Source organism: Leptonotus elevatus, chromosome 10 (genome assembly GCF_054856555.1).
Source record: "Leptonotus elevatus isolate MCC_2025b chromosome 10, RoL_Lele_1.0, whole genome shotgun sequence".
Lineage (NCBI taxonomy): Eukaryota > Metazoa > Chordata > Actinopteri > Syngnathiformes > Syngnathidae > Leptonotus > Leptonotus elevatus.
Window position 1 is genome coordinate 24,625,454 of NC_141248.1, and position 17,886 is coordinate 24,643,339.

General features: G+C 43.4%; 2 protein-coding genes across 2 annotated transcripts; both read right to left on the reverse strand.

The window, feature by feature from the left end:
• Window positions 1-468: 468 nt before the first annotated feature.
• On the reverse strand, window positions 469-4,969 carry LOC147167749 (transmembrane protein 263). The gene is made up of 3 exons (XM_086088021.1): window positions 4,641-4,969; window positions 3,345-3,417; window positions 469-2,027 (listed from the first exon to the last, which is right to left on the reverse strand). The coding sequence occupies exons 1-3, from the start codon at window positions 4,647-4,649 to the stop codon at window positions 1,723-1,725; spliced, it is 387 nt and encodes a 128-aa protein (XP_085944147.1). The 5' UTR covers window positions 4,650-4,969; the 3' UTR covers window positions 469-1,722.
• Window positions 4,970-6,363: 1,394 nt separating this feature from the next.
• Window positions 6,364-17,807, reverse strand: ippk (inositol 1,3,4,5,6-pentakisphosphate 2-kinase). The gene is made up of 14 exons (XM_086087784.1): window positions 17,586-17,807; window positions 16,692-16,751; window positions 15,867-15,962; window positions 14,158-14,224; window positions 13,935-14,068; window positions 12,026-12,115; window positions 11,892-11,950; window positions 11,732-11,804; window positions 10,114-10,272; window positions 9,906-10,035; window positions 9,676-9,811; window positions 8,571-8,673; window positions 8,402-8,499; window positions 6,364-7,896 (listed from the first exon to the last, which is right to left on the reverse strand). Exons 1-14 carry the CDS (start codon window positions 17,664-17,666, stop codon window positions 7,680-7,682), a joined length of 1,503 nt encoding a protein of 500 aa, XP_085943910.1. The 5' UTR covers window positions 17,667-17,807; the 3' UTR covers window positions 6,364-7,679.
• Between the last annotated feature and the right edge of the window lie 79 nt (window positions 17,808-17,886).

Below are 17,886 nucleotides of genomic sequence, written 5' to 3' on the forward strand. Positions count from 1 at the left end.
CTTAGTTGAAAGCTTTCCAAAAAGTTCAAGCGCGTGAAATCCAGAAGAGGCGTTGAACTGTTTTACGTCAATGTCCCTTTTAAAGGAAGTCATGTAATGCTTGGCATTATGTAATGGTTTAAAAGTAACTTAATTTGCTTTGTTTCTAATAAAAATTGTTTTTTGGTTATTTGGATAATTAATTTACAAAGTGGAGCGTAGACAGCAAATCTCAGCTTCAGCTTTCCTCCGTTTCCACCCAAACATGCATGTCGCGTCATTGAGACTCTAAATTGGCCCAAGGTCTCGTGATTGGCAACCTGGGCCTTCTTCTTGCTTCGAGTCACCTGCATGGGAAAGTTTCCGGCTCAGCGCAATGACGAGAAGCGCACATGCGATAAAAAGAAAATGGCCGGATGGGTAACATCAAACGTGCCTGCACTTTTCCCTTCTGACCAATCAAACACAATCAAGGAGACGTTTGCTGCATTTCCCTTTCAAAGCGACTTTATTGATATATTGAAAAGACACAAAAATGACAAATTCCCGTAGGCAACAAGTGCAGATCACGCGTCGTGATGTGCTGGCACTTTGAAATGTCGTCCAAAACGTCAGACGGACAGCAGGTGAAAACGAGATGACACTTTGGCTTGACTGACTGATGAGCAGGCACTTTTTTTTAATTTTGTATTTTTCTAAACCTAACGGTTGAAAAACAGCATTTCGATCACAAAACACAACTCAGAAAAAGTCCGTTTCTTGTGAGTGTACAGCTTCATATTTGTTTGTTTTTTGTAACACACAAGACAAATGTGTGCAAAGAAGTATTACGGCCCAAACTGAAAAACAAAACAAAACACAAGAATGATGTTGGAATGTTATGAGAATAAGGTCAGACATTGTTTTAGACGAGTTGCATTTTTTCCCCAAGGAAAGATACAATCAAGATATCTGCATTTTTGATATTTCATTTTCTAGAAGTCATTTTTTTCCCCCCAAGAGGTTTATCAGGAAAAAAATAACGATAAAATGTGGTATTGAAAACTCATGTACTTCAAAAGAAAGAAAAAAAAGTCAGTATTTTTTTCTGTGAGAAAGTCTTACTGGAATTTTTCAGGAGGGAAAAAAAAAAGAAAAAGAAAATGAAGTACCGTATTTCAAAATGTCCCGTAACCTCAATGAGCTCTTTTGTCACAGGGGAAAAAAAAAAATCTCACTTAATTCTTGCAAGACCCCCCAAATCCAAGTGCTTTCTTTTTGCAAATTAATGACTATTCCGACTCTTCCTGGTCAGTGAGGCCCCAAAACTCTTTGGCAGAGGTGGCAAATCCAAGTCCAAAAAGTCAAAACCCTGCCACAGTTTGGCGTTAGCTATTGATGCTAGCTAGCTAGCACCTGGGGCTAAAGCCAAACAGTGGCAGGTTTTGGACTTTCTGGACCTGGATTTGCCACCCCTGCTCCTTGCTTTGAAGATGAGGCTCGTCCTTAGCATGAAATTGAGACGGACAAAAAAAAGATTGGGATTGCGTGCGGACTGTCAAGAACAAACCGGACTGCGCGCGCACAAAAAGTGCATCGACACAGCCAGCCGGTTGCGGCGTGGATTCCAGTCGGCGCCAGTCACCTGGACTCAAGTCAACGATGGTCATTTTTTTGTGTGTGCGTGTGAATATTGAAGGAGGAAGGCGTCCCAAGGACCCCACACCACGTGGACCCCTTTGCCAAAAGTTCGCTGGGTCGCCCTCACTCGGCCTTGTCCTTCCTCTTGGCGGTGAAGGGCACCTTGTTGGCCACCGTGGAGCCCACCGAGGAGACGCCGCCCGCCACGGCCGCCATGCCGCCCTTCACCAGGCCCACGCCGGCGGCGGGCACGGCGGTGACGGCCGACTTGGTGATCTCCAGGCTCTTGCCGCCCACCCAGGCCACGCCCCCCACGGCCGCGCCCACCACGCCCTTGGTGACATTGAAGAGGCCGCCGGTCACCCGCCACATCATGCCGGGCTGCGCCGCCGCCACCGCCGTCGCCGGCGTGTGGTCCTTGGACGAATCTGCCAGGCCACACAAAAGCAAATACGGGAATGAAGCTTTCGTGGGGGAGAAAAGCAAAAACCGACCAATCAAAAAGCTATGACAAAACTTATTTGTGTTTTGTTTGTTCACTCTGTTGGATTATGTAAAAACCAGGCAGTTGGCGAGGTCATGACGGTTAGCGGTTAGCGATTAGCTTTGGCACGACACCAGCAGCACTAAGGCTGAACAAGTTTTTATTGATATACACACACACTTTTTGGTTTTTATTGCCATTTATATTTATTTTTTGTATTTAATTTTTAAATGATATTTTTCATATCCTTATTTATTTTCACTTTTATTCATTCATTTTATTTTGGCAGTTTTGGTCCTCACAAGTATCCAACAAAGCACCTTTAACGAATCCTGGCCTTGAAATCACCCAGCGGGATTTGGATTTGAATCAAACTTGGTGTACTTGTTGATAGCGATGTCACAAGACTAAATGTCAAATTTGAGGTCAATCCGAGCAGGGATTTGGGAGCTATAGGCCACCCATTTTTTCAGGGAAAAGGGGGCGTGGCCATTTTCCTTTCAACCCTCATCAGGGTTAAACTTCACAAGGAAATTCTTTTTAGGAAGGGAATTCAGCAGTCATTTAGAAGATTGGTGAATATTTGAGTAAGCTTTTGACCTGTTTTTTTTAGATGACCTTGGATTTGACCTTTACTGAATTTTTCATGAAACGTAATCTCTCACGTTCTCTAAAATGTTTTAGAGATGTAAATGTCAAAAGTATCCATCGCCTCAGACTTTGACGGAATATTCAGCCAACGTTGAATATTCATTCAATCAATTATTTTTTAATTAATGGATTAGAAACATCAATCAGATTTTCATCCCTTCATTCAAAAACATTTCAAACAAATTGCTTATGGTTCAGTTACTTTCTTGGGAATCGTCAGCGAAAGCGTTGAAATCCCCCCCAAGTTCTCAAAATGATTTGTCAACGATCAAAATTGTTGTTGATTCATCGCCTAACTGTCGCACCTGTAAACCTTAAATGCGGTCATTCGTATCTCACCAACGCACTTGATTGCAATTCAAGTTCCTTTTTATCGGTACACGTCTGAAAATAGTGTAACGCACGTTTACGACCGCTGCTACGGCGAGTGCCACAAATAGACGCAGAAATAAACAAAAATGTTCCACGCACACACGCGCAGCAGCAGGCAAGATGCAAACACATATTGCGCCATCTTCCCTAAGGAGGCCTGGCGCCCGTGTTTGGACAGCCCCGAGGCCCGGGAGGAGGACGGCAGGCGGGAGACGGGGAGGAGTCGGCGGGGGCTTACCCTCTGCGGGCTCCATTTGATCCGAGGCCGCGGTGGTGCCAGGCTGCGGCTCCGCAATCACGTTATTCACATTCTGGAAGAAAATGATGGGATATTTATTTTTATTTTATTTTATATGGGGGGGGGGGGGGTTGAAATCTTAATTTCACACGTTACGCAACAGTTCTTGTAATATTTATGCACAATTGTGTCACCGTCTTATGACATTGGCGGACTCAGCGAATGCCCCCAGTGCATTCTGGGTAATGTTTGTGACGACTAAGCTTGATTTTCTAGGTCATAAATTATACATTTGAGTCCCTTAGACAAACTTTCCTTCATGGACTCATTGAGAACACCAACACATGCCTGTCTTTTCTATGTCATTTGTACATCGAGATTGTACATTTGTATACATATGTTGAGGAGAATAATAGAAAAGGTAAAAAACTGAGGCAGTTTTATTCTCTTTCAAAAGAATCGAGTGACTCGACAGACAATTATTACACTTCTATACATTTATTTTCTACATACTAAGAATAATAATTTTGGCTTCCATCTCGCTCAACTTCATAGAGCCGATGCCATTGACTTCTTCTTCTTCTTCAGACGAGTTGAGTGACTCAACAGCGCCTCTGCAGTTCCCAGCCAATTCCTGCACATCATTTAGACTCAGTTGCGTTAAAACTCCATTAATGAAGCACCAAGTCAAAAATTGCGACTGGTAAAAATGAACAATTGATCCACTGCTATACCAATCTGTTGTGCTTGAAACAAAATATTTAAAACGTATATCTTTTAAAGAACATTCAAAAGATTCACTGGCGGCACAGGTAAAATAATAATATATATTTTTAACTTGAGAATATTCTGCAAGAGCTTCAAAATTGAATGGTAGAGAAAGAGAGAGAAATAAATAAATATCTTATTAATTTAACACACACAAGTTGTGCAGGTTAAAAAGCGCAACGCAGAGAGGAAAAGAAAACAATATTCACCATATGAACAACACAAATATTTGCAGGCTTCAAAATTGACCTGATAGAAAGCGAAAAACTTTGAAGATGTTGAAAAAAAAACCCGCACTCACTCTAGTGTAAAAGTACATTCACGAAGATATTTCTTATTTAAAAAAATAGATTTATTCTAAATTGGAAATATTTACAAGACATTTAAAAAAATGAAATGCGAAACAGGATAGAAAAGTGCGCAGACCTTGGAAACATCAAACCTGCATTCGTCACTCTGAAGTGTTAAAGTACAAATTGGTATCGAAAACAAATCTGGAATCGATACGAAGAGTTTGCGCGTTCTTACCTTGACCATTTTGTGCTGCTGTCGCACCTGGCGCAGGAGAAACTTGACACGGTTTTGTCTCTCAGCCTCCGACGACTTCGAGCTCCCGGGAGGAAAGACGAGCTCCGAGCGGGAAGCGGCTCACCGTGGCCGGCCTTGTTTGCGCTGCTGCTCGGCCTTTTCCGGAGCTCATCAACGTGGCGGCGTCTGGGCGTCTTCCTTCCCCGCAATTTGGCTTCGTTTCGCGGGCAGCGCCACGCACGCACCAGCGCTGCTTTTCCTTTTCTTCTTCTTCTTCTTCTTCTTCTTGCCTCCTCTTCCTCGCGTCTTCTTCTGCACTTCTGCCGACGTGGCGCCGCGCACATAAACGCGCACGCGTTCGTTATCGCATGCGTGCACGTACTTCCGGCCAAATTCCTTCATATTAAAACAACGATCTCGTTTCAAATATTTGTTTCTTCATTAGAGGCCCTCATTTTTATAGTATCTACGTCGTTTTAGTAAATCCTGCTTGGAAAAAATAAATGCGTGTCGTTTTGTGGTATTTTGCAGCATGATTTTGATCAAGATTAAAGACATTGTGTAACTGTGCAACACGTTCATGTGTCTAATTTCATAAATGTGACCTGTTATACTGTTAATTGTGTCCTCTCATCATCGCTCTCAGTCTCAGGTGAATGTTGTCCTAAGAAGACAGACAACGTACAACGTTGGCGTGTCCACTGTAGCCTCCAATGTAAATACGGTTGACTAAGCTCTAATCACAAGAAGTCATAAAAGTAACATATTTCAGTGAGGCTCAATCAGCTCCAAAGCTGTATGATAGTCCGTCGATGATTCTGAAACGGTAGCCAAGTCAAGATGTTTTTGTTGTTGTTGTTTTTTGGCGGCCTTTATTGTGAAGACAGGAAATGACTTGGGGGCGTTGCAACTTCATCTCCGGAAGGATCCAACTCCGGATCCTGCACATAAGCAAACGCACAACACGTGTACGTCACGTGAGTGTGTGCGTGCGCGCGCGCGCTGCCAGAAAAAAAAAGCCAGTCACACTTCCAAAGTGAAGCCATAAAAGTCAGTGTATTCAAGTGTGTTAAAGGTCAAGTGCAGAATGATGACGGTGGAAGCGACTTTGATTGACACAGAACCGAATGAACTTTTTTTTTTTTTTACTGATCCTTTACAGCCTTTGTTCTCCAAATAATATTATAATTATTTTAGCCGCTTGTTTCCCCCCCACATTTATTAACTCTTGCTACATGTTGTCCCTTTCAAGAGTTTGTGTGACATGAATTCATCGTGGCTTTCTGGTGTGGAACTTGTCCGTCCACCCAACAGGGGGCAGTGTAATACAGTTTCACCACTCCTGTGACTCACTAACTAGTAGTACTAGTTAATCCTTGCAGTTTGCAAGTTGTTGAGGACGAGAAGATGGATTCAAGGAGAAAACTGAGAATGGAAAAAAAAAAAAATCTGAAGCCTGTTTTGTGTTTCAAAGTGTTTATTTTTTGCTCCAGTATAAATTGTGTGTGAGACAGCAGAGCTCATTGGTCAAAATCTACAAAAATAAATAATTTATATACAAAATGGCAGACGAGCAGCCTTTGTATTTGCAAATAGTTTGTACCCCCACCAAACACTTACACACACCTGCGCGCGCACACACACACACACACACACACACACACCAAGGGTGGGCCACCATCTTAAAAAAGTCCTCCGAGGTCCATATATTGTTTTTTTCTTAAAAAAAAGAAAGAAAAAAAATTGTTATATTTTATTTGGGGCCTTTTTTTCTGTGATCATTCATCAGCACTGTAGGTTGGCGCGGGTGCAACACGCCAACTCAAAGTTGACACAAAACTCCACCGACCCACGCACACACATGGCACAACACCCCAGCCAGTAAGCACCAGGACACTCACAGGAAGTGACATCACAGTAATCCCCTTTCACGCCACCTATAAAAGTCAGTACATTTCCACCCCAGTGAGCAGCTTTTTTTTTTTCCCGCCTCAAGGGGCAATGGACGTATTTCCGCCTTGCAAGGTCGTAATGGCGCCGCAACGGAAGGCAACGGCGAGTAAAGGCAATTGCGAGGCGCGAACTTTATCGCCGTACTGTCGCGTATCCCGCCCACTTGTCATCTCACTGCAGGATTCAATCATCAAGCTGGTCATTTTCCACATTCAGAGGTAGTAACGGTGCCATAATCACATCTGCTGAAAATGGAACGCCAGGACAGGAAGTTGACACCTCTGATGATGCAATTGCCGGTGTGCCATGTCTGTGTGAAAATGTGCACACTTGTAACAATTTACAGACGCAGTTACACTGACCAAATCATTATTATTATTATTATTTAAAAGCCTTTGAATTGAGGTAAGGTAACGTGATTAGTTGCAGGATTAAAACATATTTTTCTCAAAATTGGCATCATTTTCAAATGAAGACAATTCAAAGGACTTTTTTTTTTCTTTTCAGCGCACCTGACACTTCGATCCAGCACTTCCGTGTGAAACAAATTGATGGTCTTGCGAAGGCTTTTACCACAATTTCAAGCTGCGATATAAACTCGGCGTGAATCCCATGACCGCAATGTTTTTTTTTTTTTTTTTTTTGGTGCTACTCGACTCGAACCTCGCGCGTCACAGTGGCTCATTACAACACGATTATTTTGTCATCTAAACAATCTCAGCGTGAAACCGGCTCAGAATCATCTCCGATGCTGCAACATTGAAGGGTCTGTGTGCAAAAAGGGGCTCTCACACGCACGCACGCACACTTGTGGCCGCATTAGTCCAAATTGTGTCGCGGGTCCTCAGTAACTCGACAAAGGTCCCGCAATACATTCAGGAAATGACATCATCATCATCATCATCATCATCGTGATGACCCGCCTCTCCGGCTCTCTTGGCACTATCCAGGTAAGCAGCGTTGCCATGGAGACGGTTACAAAAAGCACAGCCAGTCAATGGTGGCGTCCGTTGAGGGAGACAAACCCGCCGCCGCCCGAGCGGCGCTGGCTGGACCAATCCAACAGGAAGCGAAGGCCACGCCCACTCAGACGGGCCTGAAGAGCAGCGTGCGCTCGTCTCGCTCGGCGGCGGCGGCGGCGGCCAGCGTTCGGGTGTAGCACGACACGATCTTGTGGTCCAGGCTGAGCTGCAGCGGGATGCTGTCCAGCGGCTTCGGGTCCAAGTCCAGGATGGACACCGAGTAGGAGAAGGTGGGCGGTCTGGGCGACAGGAAGTCTCGCAGGCGGCGCTGAGGGCACAAGCTGGCCGCAGGAGATCGGTTGAGCATCAAAAGGAAAAAAGAAAAAAAAAAGAAACTTTTTAGTGTGTGGTAGTGGTTTGCATATCTGCTTCGCAGTTCTTAGGTTCCGGGTTTGAATTCTGTGTGGAGTTTCAGTCGTGTGTACAAAAGTGTTTCAATGGTACCGTTTGACGGGATCAGCAGTAAGAGCAAAATACATTTCTGTTGTGTGTGAAAGTATTTCAATAGCGTGAGTTTCAGTAGTGCACATGGCCAAAGAAATTCCTTTAGCGAGAGAGGGAGGAAAAAAAAAATCTGTGGCTCGTATGAGAACATTTCAGCAGTGTGAGAGTTTTTTTTTTTTTTACCTATGTGGAGCAAAATAATTTCAGTTGCAAAATAAATGTGTGAGTTTCTGTAGACTTTGGTGCGTGTGAGAGCCTTTCGTTAGCATGTACATCAGTTTCAGTACATGAGCACATTAGCATAGCGCAACGAGAGAGCGTGTTGTAAATGTTGGCACTCACACATCCTGGTCGTCGTCTTGGTCGTCGTCGTCGCTGGGCACGAGGGCGACCATGACGGAGCAGTCCTTGGCTGTCATGGCAACGCGGTACTGATGCACCTGAACGCAACACGCACACACGCTCACAAAACGGGCAAAATGCGCGTCGCCGCGGCAACAGTCCGCCTCACCTTGGACACGGCGTAGTCCAGCGAGCCGTCGTCCTCCGCGGGACATTTCTGGAGACGCTCCAGGAACGTCTCGTTGTACGGACCGTCCACCTGGAGGCTACTTCTGGGGGGGGGGGGCGACAGGAAGTGATGTCAGAGGTGGCGAGGACACACAGGAAGTGGGAACAAATGTGTTTACAATAAATGTGAGTTTGTTTCTGAGAGCGACAAAATTCCCAATTTCCTCACACATCATTTCTCATATAAACCACTTCACTGCTCGCATTCACTTTTTCGTCTCCATACTAGTGAAACACTCTCACATGCACAACTGAAATGACTCCTCTCACACAGTGCTGAAATAATCTGACGCACTACTGAAACAGTCCACTCATAATTGTATTTTTTCCACTCTCACATTCTACTTTAACACATTCATACCACTGCAGAAACTCTCACACATTTGACATTCTCACATTTACGACTGAAACCTGCTCACTAATAAAAACAAACAAACATTTTTCTCTCTTATACACTACTAAACCAATGTCGCACACTACTGAAACGTTTACAATACTTTTTTTTTTCCCACTCAAACTACTTACTGTTCTCACACTCACTTTGAAAACTCTCACACAATATAGATTTTTCTTTCACTTGTACTACACCGATTCATTTTTTCCTGAGATCCACAACACTCTCACACACCACTGAAACATTTACAATGCCTTTCCCACCTACTCAACGCTCTCACATACATTCACACAAAACTCACATTTTCCACTAACACTACAATACTGCCTTTTTCACTCACAATGTCCCAAAACACTCTCACCCACACTATTGAAACACTTCCACACACACCACAGATACTCTCCCATACAATACTAACACTAATGACACACACAAGTGAAGTTTCTCACAAAAAAGTACTCTCATTGACACTAATGAAACTCTCACACATACACGAGACCCCCCCCCCCCCTCCCCCCATGCACATAGACTACTAAAACACTCTCTCACACAACTTGTAGACACACTGAAGAAGTTGTGGGGGGGAAGACAGGAAGTGTCGTGCGGTGTGAAGGAGCAACAGGAAGTGAGGTCATCCTTGCCCGCTGCTAACCTCTCCTTGGGGAAGTCGCGCAGGTGTTGCTCCACTCGCCGATAGAGCGGATAAAGGCCTTCGATGTTCAAGTTGTCCAACATTTGCGTGCCGAGGATGCGCGAGAGGACGCTGTCGCTAGGTAAACCCTGAGAGCCTGCGCACGCACACACACGAGCATCATCAGCAAGGTCGTCGCAGTCGTCGTCATGACGACGACGGCGAGAGGCGAACACGTGCTGCGGTCCGACCGTGACGACTTCTCTCCTTGTTGAAGAGGCTGGCCTCGCAGAAAGTGCGTCCGTCTTCCCGTCGCTCCGTCGCGACCCCGCCGCCGCCGCTTCCTCCGTGGCCGCTGTTCAGTAGCGCGTTGACCAGCACCTGCGCGCCGTTACCGTGACAACATCAGCCACGTCCGTCCAGCGGCAAACAGCGGAGGCGGAGACCGAGCGCGCTTGCCTGGATGAAGTCGCTGAGGACGGCCTTGCCGCTCACGTGGATGCGGTTGTTGGCGTACAGGAAGTAAGGTCGCAGGTGGTAGAGCAGAGAGTTGAGGTCTGACGGGTCTTCGCCGCCGCCGCCGCCGCCTTCCTTGCTGGCGTATATACACTGCCCCCCCTGGCGATGACATCACACACATTTGCATCAATTTGCATCCAGTCGGTAAAAGTAGGAAGGGTTGATTTGAATAATAAACCTCATTTTATTTTATCGCAGTTGTTTCCAAACGAGTGCGTTCAATTTGAGTTCATTTCAAGTTCTTTTAATGCCACAATTGATTTGAATGCATGATTAACGCCACGCAGCAGACGCGTCCACGCCGACATGACGGCGGGAAGAAACGTCCGGCTTCGTGGAATACGGTTTGACGAGTTGAAAACGGTCACAAGTTACTTCCTGTTAAAGATGAGATCGTTCTTAATATGAAAAGAAAAATGCACCAACGTCTTACAAATGCAATTATGCCATCTAGTGGCAGGAAAATCACCTCAACACAAATCTATATTACACTTTTTTATTTTAACTCAATCTGATGATTTATTATGAAATTACTTTATCAATGACTAAAAGATGCAGCCATATTTCTATGTTTATATTTATATTATTTATTTATTTATTATTTATATTGTTTATATTTATATTATATATATATTTTTATGTTGAGTGTTAACAAGTGTATGAAAAATATTTTATTGTACATTTTATTGTATATTTAGAACAGATATAAAATTTGCGATTAATCAATCATGAGGTAAAAAATATAATCGCCGGACATCCCTATTTTATTGTTATTATTATTTTTATTGTAACAATTGTTACAAATATACATTTAGAGGGATGCGTGACTCTGATCCATTTTCAGCAGTAAAAAAGTTCATATTTTGTCCAGAATGAATTTGATGACTTCATTATTTTTCATGTGGAATGAACACCTTTGAAAAACAAAATTTTCTACTTGCTGTCGACTGAAGATGACGTCAGCTGTGCTGAGGAAGTCGGTAACGACCAATCATGGCTCAGTTTGCTGACCAAACCCAGAAAAAACAGGTGAGCCATGATTGGTCGTTCGTCAGCACGCGTGATGTCATCTTCAGTCGACAGCAAGTGGAAAAAAATGTGTTTTTAATCCATGAAAAATAAGGAAGTGATCAAGTTCATTCTAGACAAAATATGAATTTTTATACTGCTGAAAATGTTTCAATGAGTCAAGTATCCATTTTTGAAGTCGTTATTATAAAATCAAGAGCAAGAAGAGCAGAGCTGGGACCGGCAGCGGACGACACCTTGGGTACGAACTTTTGCACCCTCTGCTGCTGCTGCTGTTGTTGTGATGGATGCTGCGTGCTAAACTAGCGAGCTAGCTTGCGCGGTTCGAGGAGGACGTTTCCAATCCAAGCAAAACTTGCTTGCTGCCAAACGGGGATTTTGGAGTTCAAATTTGAAAATATACAAAGTATATTTAAAAAAAAAATACAACAAAGTGTGACGCTATGCGTGTTCTTTTGTTGTATTATTTGCAATCATTCGCTGAACAAACTGTTGAACGTGAGAAAAGAATGAAAGGTGCGACGCGCACCTTAAAGATCTTGAAGTTGTTCTGCGGCTCTTCGATCAGCTGCCGGACGGCAAAGTGCATCCTCTGCCGGCTCCTGCGCCGGCAAGCGAACCAAACGTCACATGGATTATGCGCCGCCCGTCGTGCTGGCGGCGAATCAAATGCGCTCCCGCTTACTCACCCTGAGAACAAGTCCAGAGGGCAGTACAGGCTGCGTCGCTTCCAGCGCCCGCTGCCCACCTGCGCAGGTGACAAAGGCCAACGTTAGCGGCGTGCCGTGTTTCCCGCGCTCGTCTCGCGTCGCGTCGCGTTTACCTTGTCGTGTTGGTGCATGCAGAAGCGACACACTTTGCTCTTGATGTCTTTGCTGATGTGCTTGGCGGAGGGCAGGAAGCCACACTTGGGCTAGAACGCGCACGCACACACGCACGCACGACGGTCACATGACAATCGCACAAACTCGGAGACGACTTCATGACAAAATTATGGAGGGCCAAAATTCCAAATCAATAAATACATGACTAAAAGTGGATATAAAAAATGGATACACATTTTTTTTTTTTAATTAAATCCCCAAAAAGAAATATAAATGGAAATAAAAACAACAAAAATATTTATGGCTACATACATAAATAAATACATTTGTATTTAATTTTTTAATTCTATTTTTTATTTGCACTTTTACACATGCATTTATTTCTATTTTTGATGAAATGGGCTGGAAGGCAGTTTGCAACAATGGAGTCCAACCCGAGACACGCTTAGGGCCGCCCCCTCATTTGCATAACATTTGGTCCTGGCTGCATGGACCGCCTGCCTCCGCCATTGGTCATGTGCCATTCTCAACTTCAAACACGACAATTTCCCAAATATGACTTTGAAGCGCCACCTTGTGGTGCGATGGCTTAATTTGTTGCAGATTTGGAAAAGGTTCGATTCATAGAACTTTTGCTCTTGGCTCTCTTTGGCTCTTTTTCCTCTTTTGCATGACAACATTGTGTCAGAAGCAGAAATCACTTCACAAGTCTGTCTGGCTTTTGTCACACTTTGAAAAATCAAGAACGTAATATTTGATATTTTCTGCTTTAACTGGAAAAGTTTTTCCTCGTATTGGATCACGTTTGTTTGTTCGGATTATTGATAAGATTGACGACGCTCGTTTGTTTGTCTGTGTGTGCGCGCGCAAGTCTCGTCAACGTGGTGCGCAGATTAGAATAACGTCATTATTATTATTATTATTAACGATTAACATGGGTGATTACATGCAAAGAGCAGTGAATGAAAACAGGTTGTATTATAAGCCATCATATTTTCTACAAGAATTTTTTTTTGTTCGATTATTTATTTTTTTTACTGATCATTTTTGGGGAACAAACAATGGATATTAAATCATGTATAATAATGAAAATGTATTTTTGTAAATAAAAAAGACGTATAATAAACTGGAAAATAATAAAAATGACTATCAAAAATTATTATTACTATAAAATATTTCAGGTACCATTTATTCATGGGAAATGTCTGTATACAATATAAAATAAGATTATTAAAAAAAAATTGTATTAGAAGTAGGATTTATTTATGGGGCGGAAATGATTTTATCACAATATGGAGTAATATATAATTATTATATTAAAATCTTTTGAACGGGGAAAAACAAAATAAATGAATTTTAAATAATGTATAACAATGAAAACTTATTTTTGTATATAAAAAGGACATGTATAATAAACTGGAATATAGTACAAATGTTTTTTATCACACATTACAATAAAATATTTCAGTTACCATTTATTCATTGGAAATGTCTGTATACAATATAAAATAAGATTATTAAAAAAAAAAAATCGTATTATAAGTAGGATTTATTTATGGGGCGGAAATGATTTTATCACAAAATGGAGTAATAAAACATAGCATAATTATAAAAAGATCTTTTGTGCTTTTATTGTATTAAGGAGCAAACAATTATAAATATAGAATACATTTTATTTAAAATGAATGTGTTTTATTAAATTGCACTGTCCCGTTTTATTAAATAAATCTAATCAAAATGCATCTTATAACAATACAGTGCAAATTCACAGATTTTTTTTCTACCTATCTGTTGTATTTTGTGTGTGTGTGTTGAAATATTTTCAAAAAAAGAAAAAAAATTGTTTTTGCAGCAAAATATTCTATATTGTTTGTGGAAGCAGCTTGCAAGTGTGCGACGTGCGCTGACCTTGATTTCCACGCAGAGCGGCGGCGTGTGCGAGTGCTGCAGGAGGACGGGCGAGGTCAAGTTGGGCGAGGTCAAGTTGGGCAGACACAAAGCGCAGCCGCTGTGGATGTCCATCACTTTGTCGCAGCGCCACGCTAACGCACACGCGCGCAACACGTTGCGGGTCACTCGCTTGTTTGGACGCGTTCGCAATCGCGTCGCTCCGGCGCAATGTGCATCTTACCGGGCCGTTGATGTTCAACTTTGATTGACAGCTGACGTACAAACTCCAGCGGCAACTTGACGACTTCCTGCGAGGGAGAACAGAACATTGGATTTGGGGGAATTTCTTTGGAATATCCAACATTTTTATATTTATTCTTCCTTCAGAATTTGTCTGTTATAATTCATAATATTTATGAATTGTTTTCAAATACTTTTTTCCTAATATTTTTACTTTTTTGCATTTTTTAGAATTGTGGATTGGTCGCCTAACATTTGTAAAAATATTTCCGATTTCTTTTTTCTTCTTCTTCATTTAATATTTGCCTATTTTTTGTGGGGTTTTGTTAACGTTTTCACATTTAAGAACTGGGCAGTTTTCAACTCATCTTCAATCCATTATTATTTGTACTTTTGCTATTTTATAATCCCATTGTTGGACAATGTTTATGTATTTTTTGTTATAGTATTAAAAAATGTTTGTCTTTTTTTTTTTTTTTTTTGAATTGTGTTTTTTGCTGTAATTTCTCAAATTTGTTTTCATACTTTTCCCAATTTTATAGACTTATGGATTTATTTATATATATTTTTTTTAATTGTGTAGTTTTAACCAAATATGTGCATTCTTCTGTTATTTTTTAATTCATTATTGCTTTGGCTCTCTTAAGTGTCCCTAAAGTTTTGACCTGCACTCCACCCATTAGCGAGGCCCAATCATATTTCTTTAAGCAATATTGTAATATATCATCACCACCGCTTTTGTGATGTGACATTTTCACATCTCTAATATGTCTATTGTCTGTGTGTGCGTGCGCGCGCGCGCAAACGTTTGTGGAGCGGCCCATTTAGGCAACAAAGCCCGCATTGATCGGGGCCTCCCGTCCACGGTTTGAAACCTCGTCAAGCGACGTCATCGCGTCACGTTGACGCCTGCCGGCGCGGCACGTCTCTTATCTGAGATGTTCAGTCGCTTTCACGACCGGTAGAAGAAGAAACAATCTTGCGTTTCATCTTCCGTGGATGTCAGCTGACTGGCCAGATAACGACAACACTGCCACTTCTTGTCCTCCGATTATTAACCCCCCCCCCCCCCCCCAAGTTGATAAACGATATCACAGAAGCGTCTTTTGAAGCTTGTTTGTGCGAGAGCAAATGTGGAAAATGGCCGCAACGCATTGTCAAATGTTTTGATATTCCGAGAGATGCTGCTTCAATGTCAGGCACAAAATGTAATCAATGTTTTCCTGCTTCTGCTTTAGTGTGAAAACGAGCAACAAACACAGTCGGAATGTCTTCATTAACTGCCCTAAAACCCTTCATTTTAAATGGGACCTCCCTCACCCCCAATCTTAATCCTAATCCTGACCTCCAATCCTACTGCCCAAATGTTTTGCATTTCAGACCGCAACAAAATAAATACATTGACGTCATTAGAGGTAAGAAAAAAAAGTCGACTTTCAAAGCAGGTCGACCGAAAAAGTCTCCAAAATTCCGCCCAAACCATTTTTGCGCCGTCATCCATGTTTCTACACGAACGTTTTTTTTTTTTTTTTGCAGATGCATTATTTGATGGAATAATCGATAAGGTAAGCGATTTGTAAAATAATTGGATGGTGACAGGCAGCCCTCGCTGGAACTGTTGCGTCGTCACCTGCTCACGACGCAATTTCCTCTACGTTGCTCACGAGATTCTCATGCTCATGTGTGTGCGTGTGCGCGCGCGCGCCTTACTCCGCTGTGGATGAACTTGTCGCCCAGCAGGCCGCTCATCACATTGGAGCTGAAGTCAACAATGTTCTGGATCTGCCTGAAGGCCTGCTCTGCCGTCTGGAACACACACACACACACACACAAAACGCACAACAAAACGCACACAAGCATGCAAAGTAGCGTCAGCTGGAGGCTTTGGCGTTGTCACGTGCACGCAAACGTTAAACACTTCCATAAAGACCTTTCAAAACTTTCTCGCTGGCTTTACTATCCAACCTGCGCAACCTTTTTGCAACACATTTTCCAGCTGGGAAATGCGCCCCCCCCCCCGAGTAGAAAACATCTGCACCTCAAGTATGCATTTTGTATTGGTATTATTGTTTTATAATGGCAATTATACATTTGAATCACATTAGATGACTCTCGATAGACTTTTTGGAACAATCAGTAGAATACGCAATTAAAAAAATATGCTACAGGCGCAGCGCTAAATATCACAATATTTGACATGTTTGTAATATTCTGCCTCGGATAACAAATGATTGTTGGTGATTAGGCTAATCTAGCCACATTTTTTGAAAATAAATAAATAAAAGAAAAAGACAGAGTTTTCAGCACAACATGTTGACGCACAAACCAGTTTAACATGCTACTGTCGATGTGCGTGCGTGCGTGCGTGCGTGCATACCAGTGCTCAAAAGCATCCGGAAAACTTTCAAAACCATTTCAATTAAGGACCCACGCACGCACGCACGCACGCACACACCCCGAGTACGCATGTCCCTTCATGCCTCAAGGAAAGCTAAAAAAGAAGTTAAAAGTGCCATGAAGAAGCATTTGGTTTACTTGCGGCGGGTTTTCCGAGTCCTCGGCAGGATATTTGAGCAGGCGGAGAACTTTGGACAGCTGCGAGGAAAGACAGAAAAGAAAGCATAACATCATGTGGGGTTGAAAGTATAGGGACGCTTGACAAAAGATGACGTCATCCTTGAACTCATGACGTCACTCGGAATTCTTCATCTCGACTGGAGGTGCAACAATTAAAGCCATTGTCAATTTCATAACAACCCTTTTAGTCATCAGTTAATTGTTTCCGCCATTGTTTTAACCCCTTTATGCTAACAACTGTCCGAATACGAACTCAATTTACTTTTTAGTTCCCTCATAAAGTTTGGCCAAATTGAGCATTCGGTTCCCTTTGAAACATTGAAGGCGTGCTCATTCATTGTCGCCCCAAAACAACGCGAGCGAGCAACAAAGCAGGCAGGTGCGGATGTGATGTGGCGTTCCGGAGCGTGTGCGAACACGACGTTGTGCCATCCCCACTTGTTGCTCAACGTCGACATGTTGCGGCTGCTCAACCGCCTTGAGGGGATGGGCGGGTGCGCGTGTCCGTGAACGCACCACGCAGTTCAGCTTGACTCCACTCGACTCGGCTCGGCTCGGCTCTTGTCCATCCGGCCAGGCTGGCGCCGGACCCGAGAGCACCTTCGGGATGCTCCGTGATGATAACCCACGCTTACTAGCCCCACCCCGCTCGGGCCAGTACGTACATATCGATTGGTGACACATTCGACATCCGCTTTCAAGACACGCTCCCCGGGATAGTTTCTGTCCAAGTATCCCGGCGAGTCGAGACAGGCTGAAGGTTGAAAGTTAAAAGTGTGAAGCGGCGGTCCGGAAAACGCTCCCTGGTCCGAGCGCTTTAGCCCAACTTGTTAGTTAGCCTAGCCGACTCACCTGTACGTGGGAGACCACCAGGCTCTTGTTGCCCTCGCCGTGGTAGCGCCAGTCGTTCTCGTCCATCTTGTCCACCTCCATCGCGGCCAACGTGGCTCGCGTTGGGCACCCGAGGAGTTCGCAGGCTGGCGAGGCGGCCGCTTCCAAGTCCTCCAACTAGTTGAGAATCTGTTAGCACAAGCAGCCCGTTCACGCAACGACTTTTTTGCAACGACCTGCCGACTCGCGCCTGCTAGCGCACACCTACTTCCGCTTACGTTTTCAAAGTGAAGACTACGTTGCGTTGACGTGGGGTTACTTT